A 12,272-nucleotide genomic window follows, 5' to 3' on the forward strand; every position below is an offset into this window, starting at 1 on the left:
CCTTCTGTCTGTTGTTAACCCGTTTTCTATATTTTTCTGACTTAGATGACTTGGTGCAGATGCCACCAACACCTCCCAGCAGCCATGGCAGTGACAGTGATGGATCTCAGAGCCCAAGATCCCTCCCTCCCTCCAGCCCAGTCCGTCCCACTGCTCGGTCTTCTACAGCAATTTCTTCTTCTCCACTCCTCACAGCACCACATGTAAGAAGAGAGTTAAGCTTAACTGCCATGCCAGCTTGCCCCATTATCCAGCTATCATTTTAGGAGGACAGGAATTGAAACTGTTGCTCTATATTCAGCCTCAACCTCTGGATGCATTTTTCTGCTCTGCATTCAAAGTATGGTTTTCCTGTTGCCACAATTCCTGCTATCCGATTGTTTGTTATGCTTTGCTTTTTTCGAGGCCAACACCACACATTGGCTTCACAGAATCAGTACTGACCCTTCAACTGATTCCAACTCCTGTAATTTATTCATAGTTCTGGAATAGTCTAAAAAGCATTACCATTTTTCTTTTTCTTAGCTATCTAATTTTTTAGTTGGCTGACTTTTTTTAACTGTGGTGGACATCCTTTTTCCAAAACAATGAAATGGTGCGCCAGTAGTACTTTTCTTACTTATTAGTAAAAAAAAACACCCAGTGGAAAAGTCAGTAGCTGAGGAAAAGAGAAGGGGTTTTTCCGTGCCATTTTGAGCCAGCAATATTCTACTTGTTAAACATAATAGCTCCAGAAAATATGTGAGAATTACATGACAAAGGGAGGGTTTAAACTTAGTTTTTGGATGGATGGATGCTTTACCATAGAATGTATGAATTTAATACATAACACACATAAACACATATAGTAGTGTCTACTGGGGGTTCAAATCAGCAAGTTGATGACTCTTATGATGCAAGCCCCAGGTTCTTGTGATGTCCCATCCACTATTTGCTATTTTGATCCCCCTGCCCCCAGATTCGTATAAACACGTGATATTCAGTGTGACACACGTACAGGAAAAAAAATGATTGGCAATCACCTTACTGGAACAGAAAGTTAGGACAGAAAAGCCAGAGACATGATGGTCTGGATAGAACACTTGGCAAGATTAAGAATCTCCTTGTTCAAAGCATAAGATTCACAATGGATCGTAGAATCTAGAAGAAGGGTAAAAGGTGAAAACATTTCATATATTCACACATTGGCAGAACCATAATTTGCTACTAATTAAGAGTATTTCAGAAATGAGAAAGATAAAAATAGTGCCATCTTGAGGCATTTATCAGGCTGTGATAAATGCAAAGCTTCTTCAGAGATTTAGAATCGATTGTCATCAAAATGCTAATTATACTTGGCTTTGTCTTTCTTTTTCCAACTCAGCTTAGAGAATTCATGTTTTGGGATGGGTACTTAAGATCAGTAAGATCAGTAGTATAGAAAAAAAAGACACTTGAGCTTAATTCGGATTAAATGAAGGCTGAGAAAACACTGACCATGATACCCTCTTCCGCAGTTCCAATCCTAGTTTTTCACTCATCAATCTCCATGCCTGCTTTCCCCACCTCCTAGTTTTCCCCTTTCTGCTATTTTCCATCTATCCGTCTGGACAGTAACATTGGTGCTAGTCGATTGCAGAACAGGGCTAAAGTTGCACCTATTTCCTTCGTGTTTTCAGAAGGCATCTACAGGAGGGAAGAGAGGGTAAGGGATAGGATGGAACCATACAAATTTGCAGTGCCAAAGGCTGGGCAATATTTCTGGGTTAAAGTCTCTAGCCCTGCTCTAGCAGCTTCACTAGAAGCACTCATGATCTATTGGGCCCCCTGAATCTTTGTTAAGCATTTAATCTATTTTAAATTAGGTTATCCAATTTGGGAGTGTCCTGGAAATGATTGTCCTTATTGTGTGTCAAATAGCTATGACCAGGTATGCTTTTGCCCTTGTTTCATCTGCTCAATCAACTGCATAGTTTTTTTTTTTAAAAAAGGTGAACCTGACCATCTTCCTGCATAACCTTAAGTTTTGTTGAGGCTAGGTGGTTCCAGAATATATTTTGTATAAAAGCTCATAAGAAAACTTCACCTGAAATTGTGACTTAAAATTCTAACTACAACCGGATTTTTGGAAATTGTGCTCATAGACATTTGAATGGTTTTAAATCAGAACTTCAACCCTTGTCTTTAAAGGCTTAGGACTAAAATAACCTTCTTTCACATAACCCCAACATGCAAACAAAATTAATTGAGAAAGCCCTTCCAAGTCAGGATTCATGGAACCACATCATTATGGTGTCTATGCCAAAAAGCTCTCTGGCCCAGAAGACCCACCTGATCTCTCCTTGCAAGCTGTAATATTTCTTAAAATGTCGTTATGTTAATGCTATATTGTTTTAGAAATTCTTTAAATATTGTTGTATTTGAATATACAAGGATTTCCTTCCCCCTTCCCTTTTCTTTCTCATTCCTTGATAGCCCTTGTGCTCAAGCTTACAGTGTAGGACTTTGACAATGCATTATTTGCACAGAAAAATTGGGGTAAGATTATAATGTATATCTTAGAAAAATGGTTTGCTCTTGCTCTTGTTCCCAGAAACTACAAGGGACTTCAGGGCCCCTGCTCCTAACTGAGGAGGAAAAGCGCACCCTGATTGCTGAGGGCTATCCCATCCCAACCAAGCTTCCTTTGACTAAAGCAGAAGAGAAAGCACTGAAGAGAGTAAGGCGAAAGATCAAGAATAAGGTATGTTATTCCAACTGTATAAGACTGGTAAAGAGCAGTGCTAGAGAGGCAGGGGTGAGGTATATATAAATATAGATAGCAATAGCACTTAGACTTATAGACTTCACAGTGCTTTACAGCTAAGCGGTTTACCTAGTCAGCCTATTGTCCCCAACAATCTGGGTCCTCATTTTACCCACCTCGGAAGGATGGAAGGCTGAGTCAACCTTGAGCCTGAGAGTGAGATTCGAACTGCCAACTTGCAGGTTACCGGCAGTCAGCAGAAATAGCCTGCAGTACTGCACTCTAACCACTATGCCACCGAGGCTCATAGATGCAGGTATTACCTGGATTTCTATTCACCCAATAATATTTAATCATGCAATGATAGACCTTTTCAAAGCCATTTTTAGGAAGGAATCAAGAATTCTGAAGGAGTAATTTTTCGAATTCCAGCATAAATTGACTTTTGATCATCTGTCTGCTGGCCTGCCAGTTTGCCACCTTGCCTATCTATTTCTCTGTTCCATGTCATCAATGTGCAAACTGCTTGCAGAAAATATATCCCTGAGGAGATTTCAATCTAAAATTCAACATAGGGGAAGCTAAAATAAATGGAGACCAGAGAAACAATAAAGTAACTAACAGGGACTTAGTAGTCAAAAATCTGAATTTTTTTTGGTAACTTCTTCCATGTTTCATTTTTTAAAAAATAAAATTTTATTTGAGTTTTCACAAAACAAAATAAAACATCTTTTTTAGCAAACAGCGTGGTTCCAGGTTTTCACATCTCCATACAGACACTATTTCAGTTACATATTCATCTTTTATATTTAATTTCATATCTTACCACTACTTTGTGTATTCTCTATTAATTTTTCTCAAATACTTCCCTCAGGTTTATTTTATAGCTTTCCCTTTCATTTCTTAGCCTATTTCATTTCCCTTTAAAAATGTTCATATCTTCATAATAATTATACTTTTATCTGTCCTGTTTACAATTTCATCACATATTTTTATTTCATCATTTCCCAAAAATTCCTCCTCATTTCAAACATTACAAAACAAGGTTTCCCCTATAATTTCCAATTAAGAGTGTGCCACCCTTATAGCTTATAATTAATTCCATTTCGAATCCCATTAAACATTCAACATTTAAATTGTCCCCTTAAACGATTATGGCAATCATCTCCTAATATGTTATCATCTCCTTATATATTATGTAATATATGTTACATAACATATATAACTTTTAGTCAGATTCTGCATGGTAGTAATGAAAAATCTTAACATTACTATAAAGTACGGGTGTCAAACTCATCGCATCACATTGCCATCATGTGACTTTTGTGGCATTTTTCCCATTCGCGGTGCTGGAGTGGGCATGGCCTACACATAAGGCATCCAGCCCGTGGGCCATCAGTTTGGCACCCCTGTTATAAAGTAAGTGTATACATGTCCAGATAAGGCTTGATACCACTGTATCAAGAAGTATTTACATCATATTACTCTCTTATTTCACATCCATAATGTATAACATTTAAATTTAGTTCCATCAGCTGGTTGCCCAATAAGTATTTTTTACCCAAATGAATTTAGAAGCAAATGTCTACAATACTGATTCTGAATCAGGGTGAATCTGCAAAGTTGAATGTTCCATTTCACTACTATGCTGCATAGCAGTATGAACTATGAAAAATATTTTTAAAAATCTAGCTAACATTTATTTTGTTCCTGCAATCTGCAAAAACAAGACACAATTTTGAAAAGAAAATGTATTGCTGAAAATAGTGTACTGATGCAACAAAAAGGTAAAGATTCTTCTGTCCAATAACTGGACCCATACATTTAATTTTCTTTCCAACAATGTGGGAGTAGTTTTCCATTGTCTTCATTTAGAATATTTCAGTTTCCCAACTCTTGAACCATTATTAGTAATATTTAAATTTGGGAAAGGTTGTCTGGAAAACCTGCAAATATTGCAAAAAAGCTTTTATCGAACTGCAATTGTGGTCAGTAACTCAGACAATAAACTGGTTAGGATTTTTACTGATTCACACATCCATAATTGTGGGTTCCTTCCTAAATGTGAGTTTTCATGAACCAACAGCTTGTGTTAGTCACTTTCTATGAAACAAACATAGCCTCCAATATAAGGTACAGTCCATCTGGCAAGAATGATTCAGCTTCTTTTAGCAATTCTGATCCACCGAGAAGTTAAGCCTCAGTCATTTGTCTGCAGGCTGATTTGCATTCTGAATATAACATAGACTTGATTCATCAATATGTGTTTAAAATGAAGTCCTGGCATAACCTCAGAAGACAATGTGCTGTACTAATATTGTGGGAACTTTATGAGATGTCTCTAAGGCAAAATATTGTACGGTATTAGATATCCTAGAGTGGTCTTGCCGAACTACAGATGTGTTGGACTACAACTTATGTCACCCAAGATAGATCTGTGTAGAGATTATGAGAAATCTATATATTGGATCGGGCAATATAGCCTGAGAGCAAATGTTGAGAAGTAAAGAGTCAATCCTTTCATAGAATAATGCATTAGGAAGACGGTTCAAATTTGGAGAAATTTAATGTGAGTTTACAATCCATCTTAATCTATAACATATGCATACACTGAGCAAACTATTGGTCCCTCTGTAACACTATTGTCTATTCAGTCTGGCAGTAACTTTCCAGTTCTTCCTTAGTACCGTTATTTGAAAGAATTTTTAAAATAAAGATGCCAGGAACTTTTATTTTTGCATATAATGTAAAAGTATAAATGTAAAATAAAAACATATGCTCAGCTCAACTATAAGCATACAAGAAGAGTCATGTGAGTTCAGACTTCAAATCGTTTAACCAGAGGCTAATGGTCACCAGTACAAGAATGCAACAGCAAAAATGCTATGGAGAGGCATACCATTTTTATTACAGAAAATAATACTGTGTGTAGCTAAAACAGATACAAGCTGCAGCTAGCGCTTAAAATTTCATGTGTAGGGAAATTTTCCTGACAGTAAGCTCTGTGCAACTGAAGTCCATTAAGGAAATTGTGGGTGGTCCATATCTTAGAAGTATTTAAGAAGAGACCAAACAAACAACTTCATGGATTAATTGATTCTCCTGAACCCTACAGAGGGTTGGACTAGATCAGGGATGTCAAACTCAAAGCCCGAAGCTGCATTTGGCCTAAAGTGTGCTTTGATCTGTCCCTCAGGGCCAGCCTGGAAACAGCAAAGGACTGGCCCACGGTGCCTCTGCTAGCAAACATGGAGCTCAGGGGACCACACTCGCCCCCCCCATGCACCTATTTTGGCCATGAGGACCTCCTGCCAGTGAAAACGGGGCTTGAGGGACGGACCCTCCAAGCTATGTTTTCGCTGGCAGAGGACTAGCAAAATAAACTAAAAACAAAACAAAAGGAGAAATGTTTCCCCTTTTGCATTTGAGCATGCAGGAAAGCAACAGGAAAGGAGAAAGAGAAAGAGGAAAGACAAAGAAAAAGAAGGGAAGATGGGAAGAGAGCAAGGAAGAAAAATAAGGAAAGAGAGGAAGAAAGGAGAATGAAGAGTGAAGGAAAAAGAAGAAAAGGAAGGAAGGAAGGAAGGAAGGAAGGAAGGAAGGAAGGAAGGAAGGAAGGAAGGAAGGAAGGAAGGAAGGAAGGAAGTTATAATGAGAGTGAGGGAGGGTCTTGGGGAAATCCTGCCTTAGCACTTGGCCACCCCAGGTGCCCCCGACATGAGTTCCATGTCACACCCACCATGGCCACACCCCCTGGCCACACCACATGTCCTCCCACCAGCCCTCTGAGGTCAAACACAACCCTGATGTGGCCCTCAATGAAATCATGTTTGACACCCCTGGACTAGGTGATCCTTATAATCCCATCCAACTCTACGATTCTATAATTCTGTTACTCCATTTAGCTCACTTTGTATTGATTGAATGCAAGTCTACAAGATCTTTAAACGTATTTTTTAAAGGCTAAATTAACACTGGGATTGAACCTAGAAGTTTATGCATGCAATTATATATATTGTCTGCCAATTGTGACAATTTATAGGTGATCAGCAAAAGAATATAAAAGTCTGTTCTTACTTCATGGACGGACTTTGTCCTGTCATTAGACAAAGTCAGGCACAGGAGGAGCCAAAGTCTGAGCCTTAGGTATATTACAATCTATTATATATCTCCAAATTGTCATTGGTATTCTCAGAGATGCTAGACTCTAGTGGTTCCTGTTAAGTTTGAGCAATGAGAGGCTGAACCAGAGCATGAGTGCAACAGTACTTTATTTTACAAATAAAGGGCTGACCGTGCTTGCCAAGCCTGGAACTGGCTCGCAGCAATCAGCAACCAGTTGGACCCCGCAGCCTGCTTTTATAGCTGGCTGCTGGGGAGAACCAACCAATGGGAATGGGGAATATCGCCCACACAAAGTGAGTGGACCTGAGTGAGAACTCCTTGAGTCCTCAGGACATAACACCCTTCCCCCAGATGCGAACACGCATAGTCCTTGAGGTAGACGGGGTTTTGTGTTGGCTCCGAGCGGCGCAACTCGGGAACATTGTCTGTCTGTTCAGTATCAGTCTGTGACGGTTGAGCCGGCATAGTGTCGCCAACACTCTCTGGACTGGGCATCCTCGGAAACCACCGGGTTGGTTACTGGGGTCGAGCTCGTGGGTTGGATCAGGTTGGTCAACTCTCTGGGCGCTGTTGTCCGAGTTTGGGCTGACCGAACGACCGCTGGCGCAGACTGGTCGCTGGGTGCGTGTGGCTGGGCGACGGATGAGACGGTTCCCTCTTCGACTGGAGACTCTGGATTCTTGTTTGCGAGGTTGCTGAGGCGCCTCTGAGTTGGTCTATGTGTCTCCTCCATCCTCCAGCCTGACTCTATACGATCTCGGCCCGGTGACGGCGATGACCTCGCCCGAATCCATAGTGGGTCCCCAGCAAATTCCTTGCGAATATCGGCTCCTGTAACATAAAATGTCTAACCCCGAAGTGGAAGCGAGGGAGAGTCAGGGCAGTATTGTGGGTGCAGTCTATCTAATACAGTCCTCAGGCGCCGGCCCATCAGAAGTTCCGCTGGGGACTTATTGGTGACTGCACAGGGGTTGAGTGCTGGCTCATCAGGAACCGTGAGAGTTTGTGGTGCCAGTCATCTCTGCCAAACCTAGCGAGGGCCTCTTTGGTGGTCCTGACGGCCTTTTCAGCCAACCCATTACTCGCAGGGTGAAATGGGGCTGTGAAAATGTGGCGAATGCCTAGGTTGGCTGCAAAACGGCTGAATTCTACTGATGCGAACTGTGGGCCATTATCGGAGACCAAGGAGTCGGGTAGTCCATGTGTAACAAACAGGCGCGTTAACACGTTGGTGATTGCTAGTGTGGTGGTCGTGGATAGCTGTGCCACGTCTATCCATTTGGAATAAGCGTCCACGACCACTAGGAACATCTTTCCATGCACGGGCCGCCAGATCGATATGGATTCTAGACCAAGGGGCGCTGGCGCTCTCCCATCTGGTAGGGGTGGCGATGGGGGAGCAGGACGGGATTCTGGCAAATGCTGCAGGAACTTACCCAATTGACAATGTCCTCGTCTAGACCCGGCCACCACACGTAGCTGAGTGCTAATGCCTTCATTCTCACAATGCCGGGTGTCCTCGTGCAACGCCTCAGGACTCGGTACGCAGCGAGGTCGGAATGACCACTCGAGTGCCCCACAGTAGACAACCCTGCAAACTGGACAGCTCCTGCATGCGAGTCTTAAAGGGTGCGAATTTGTTATCAACGTTGCCTCCCGGCCACCCCCTCCTCACCCAGTCGAGCACTTGGGCGAGCGTTTGGTCTGCCTTGGTTTTGGCGGCGATGTCAAGGGCGGTGATGGGCAGGTCCAACTGGGTGATTTCAAAATGGCATTGACAGGAGCTGGGTCTTCAGCCGGAGCGGGTAAGGGCAGCGACTGAGAGCGTCAGCGTGGGATAGAGTTTTGCCCGGGCGGTGGATAAGTTTGTATGAGTAGGTCGCTAGGAAAAGTGTCCACCTTGTCATCCTAGGGGAGAGGACTTGAGGTGTCTGTTTGTCACCGGCCAGTAGGCCCAGGAGGGGCTTATGGTCGGTGACCAGTTCAAGAAGTGGCCAAAAAGGAATTCGTGAAACTTTTTCACGGCTGCAACAGCTGCTAGGGCTTCCTTGTCTATTTGGCTGTATTTTCGCTCCGTGGCCGAGAGCGTCCTGGAGAAAAAGGCGATGGGGGCCTCGGCGCCATTGGCGAGTCGGTGACTAAGGACCGCCCCAATTCCAAAAGGGGATGCGTCTGCTGCCAGTACTAAAGGAAGGTTGGGGTCGAATTGGATGAGCACTGCCTCTGACGTAAGTAGTGATTTGACGGCGTTAAACGCCTGGTCTTCTTTGTGCCCCCAGTGCCACGGTGACTTTTTGTCTAGTAATCTGTGTAGGGGTTCGGCTACTGAGGCTTTATGGGGCAAGAAGGATGCATAAAGTTTAGGAGCCCCAAGAAAGCTTGTAGCTCTGCTTTGGAGGTCGGTGGGGAGCTTCGTGGATCGCCCTAACCTTGGACTCCAGGGGGTGAATGCCAGAGGCGTCAATTTTATAACCCAGAAAGTCCACCTGTCTAGTGGCAATGGCGCATTTTTCTTTTTTAACTTGAGGCCATGCTGTCTGAACCTCTCTAACACTGCTCGCACTCTCTGGAAGAGTTGGGGTCTGTCCCTGGCCGAGACCAAGATGTCGTCAAGTAGGGTACTACACCAGGAGGCCCTGTAAAATCCGCTCCATGAGGGACTGAAAAATACCCGGGCAACACTTACGCCAAATTGGAGACGCTTGCATCGGAAGGCACCCCTGTGAGTGACGATGGTCTGAAGTTCCGCTTGTTTGGTTATCAACAGGGAACTGTTGATATGCTTGAGACATGTCCAATTTAGCAAAAATACTGCCCGGTTCGAATGTGTGCAATAAGTGCTGAATGACGGGCACAGGGTAGGCGCTAACTTGTAAATATTTATTGATTGTTGTCTTGTAGTCCGAGCAAATTCTCAGGCTACCATTGAGGGTGTGACAATGGGCGTCTCCCACTTGGCGAAATCTGTTGGCTCAATGACCCCTTGTTTTAGTAGTTTATCCAATTCAGCGCCTAGTTTTGGTCGAATAGCAAATGGAACTCTACGTGGTTTTAATCTGATTGGGACTGCCTGGGGTCAACGGTGAACGAGATGGGGTTCCATTATAACACCCCAGCTCCTCGCTGAACACATCTGCGTAGTCAGCTAACAAGGAGTCAGTGTCTGAGGTTGAGACAGCATGGACTCCTGTTAACCCTAGGCCGAGGTGGGAAACCAATCGAGCCCCAATGAGGTGGGTAGATTGTCGTTAACTACCACTAGAGGTAGGTGGCCTTTAAAAGCTCTAAAACTGACAAAGAACTTGCCTCTGCCGATCACGGGAATGGCCTTCCCTGGTAGTCCTTCAGACCGAACTGGCATCTCTGAAGCCGGGTAGTAGATAGGCTGGGGTGGAGTCTCTTGAGGGTGTTCCACGAGATTATTGAGAGCGCTGACCCTGTGTCAACCTCCATGTGGCACGGTTTACCTTCTAGGAAACGGAGAGAGAAATTTTACTAACAGTGTGGCAAGTACGCCTGGCAAGGCGGTGCGTGCGACAGTTTAATACTTGCCTCTGTGGTCCCGAGTGCGAGGACGGGGTCTGTGTGCAGCGCTTTGGGGGCTTGGCAGACTCTCGCAATGTGCCCCCTCTTATGGCAGTTGTTGCAAACGGCTCCTTTAAACTTGCAGGTGGCCCTTGATGTGATCCCCACAGGCTAGGCACAGTGTGATGTGCTTGGGTGGACCGTGTGTATTCTTGTTTGGCCCCTACCTGCGACCGCCTGTCATTGGTGAGGCGGTGGACATCGTTCTCATCGTTGTGGGTTTCCTCCGCTTCCACCTCTTCGGAATGGACTGGGAACGATGCTAGCTTGGCACTTGGGCCCTGAATTTCGGTGGCTGAGTTCGTTGCAGCTCGGCTGCTAGGGCCTCCTCTACCGCTTGCGCGAGGTTGAGGTCTTTTTAGCTAGCAGTCGCCTCTGTAGGTTGAGATCCTTGACCCCACAAACTAATTGATCGAGGAGCATGTCCTCCAGGTATGTTCCAAACCCGCAGTGCAGGGCTGCTGTTCTGAGGGCGGCCATATATTGATTGATGGTCTCTTACTTGATTGCTTCCTCATACGGAACGTGAACCTCCTGGCGATTTGTGAAGGCCTGGGAGCGTGAGTGGTTAGTGAGGATCTCAAGCAACTCGGACCACGGAACGCTTTTCAATTCTCTCGGCGCTACGAGTGCTGCAGCGGTATCGTAAACGGTGGTTCCGCAGTAGATTAGGAATAGGATTTTTTCCGATGCTCTCCCGCATCCGCCAGGCCGACCGCATCGATGTAATGATTGAAACGGTTCTTATACGATTCCCACTTCTCTTCGTCTGGTTTAAACGCCGGGAATACTGGGTTGGAACTCATGGTGCTGGAACGGCTGGGCTACCTGCGGAAAAAATCTCTCTGGGACTATGAGCGCGTGAGTTACTAGTGATATCAGCTCTGGAGAGGTTTTGCTACCCTCTCTTTCTCTCTCTGGGTTACCACGTTGGCTGCTAGCCGTTGGAGGTGTCTTGATTCGCACCAAAAAGTGGGCGTTAGTGACTCTCTACAGCGCTGTGCTGTGATTCCTACTGGCTCGAAATTCAAATGACACCCGTTTGAATTTCACGCCAATGCAGAGCGCGGCTCGCAGCGCTTCACTTTCCCCGTAGCGGGCTAACAAGCAGCTACAGACGCTTCTAACTTTTTGACTCAGACCGCTTTCTCTGGCTGCGGATCTGCGTTTGCTCTTTTTGATCGCTCGTTTTGTTAGCTGACCGCCTCTCTGGCTGCGGATCAGCGTTTCCCTTATCGCCAGCCGATCGCTCTCTCTGGGCTACGGATCGGTGGCTAGTGACTCAGCGGTTGCAAGGTGCATCTGGTAGCCATCCCATCCTCATCGCCAGTGTTAAGTTTGAGCAATGAGAGGCTGAACCAGAGCATGAGTGCAACAGTACTTTATTTTACAAATAAAGGGCTGACCGTGCTTGCCAAGCCTGGAACTGGCTCGCAGCAATCAGCAACCAGTTGGACCCCGCAGCCTGCTTTTATAGCTGGCTGCTGGGAGAGAACCAACCAATGGGAATGGGGGAATATCGCCCACACAAAGTGAGTGGACCTGAGTGAGAACTCCTTGAGTCCTCAGGACATAACAGTTCCCAAACTTTTTCAGTCCACTGCCCCCTTGGTGCTACAAACTCATCCTGGGTGCCCCCCACCCAGGGGTGGGATTCAAATTTCTGTGGGCATGGCCTAATTTGAGGGTGTGGCTTGCTGGTCACGTGATTGGGTGGTTGTGGTTGCTGGTCATGTGACTAGATGGGCATGGCCAGGTGACTGGCAAAGCAAATACAAGTGGTCCTCACTTAATGCCCAGTTGTTTAGCAAGTGTTCTAATTTATGACTGGCCTCCC

At 44.8% G+C, this 12,272-nt stretch overlaps 1 protein-coding gene across 3 annotated transcripts in view; it reads left to right on the forward strand.

Annotated features, from left to right (window-relative positions):
* The window catches only part of CREB3L1 (cAMP responsive element binding protein 3 like 1), a 99,502-nt gene that overhangs the window by 61,834 nt on the left and 25,396 nt on the right, over window positions 1-12,272 (forward strand). For all 3 annotated transcript variants that reach the window (XM_026707633.2, XM_087921427.1, XM_087921428.1), the window contains 2 exons: window positions 46-203; window positions 2,573-2,722. In XM_026707633.2, the coding sequence (XP_026563418.1) occupies window positions 46-203; window positions 2,573-2,722 (308 nt within the window). The remainder of the gene's footprint in view (window positions 1-45; window positions 204-2,572; window positions 2,723-12,272) is intronic.

The sequence above is a fragment of the Pseudonaja textilis genome, chromosome 1 (assembly GCF_049901715.1).
Source record: "Pseudonaja textilis isolate UNSWEBS1 chromosome 1, rPseTex1.2, whole genome shotgun sequence".
In the NCBI taxonomy this organism is placed as follows: domain Eukaryota; kingdom Metazoa; phylum Chordata; class Lepidosauria; order Squamata; family Elapidae; genus Pseudonaja; species Pseudonaja textilis.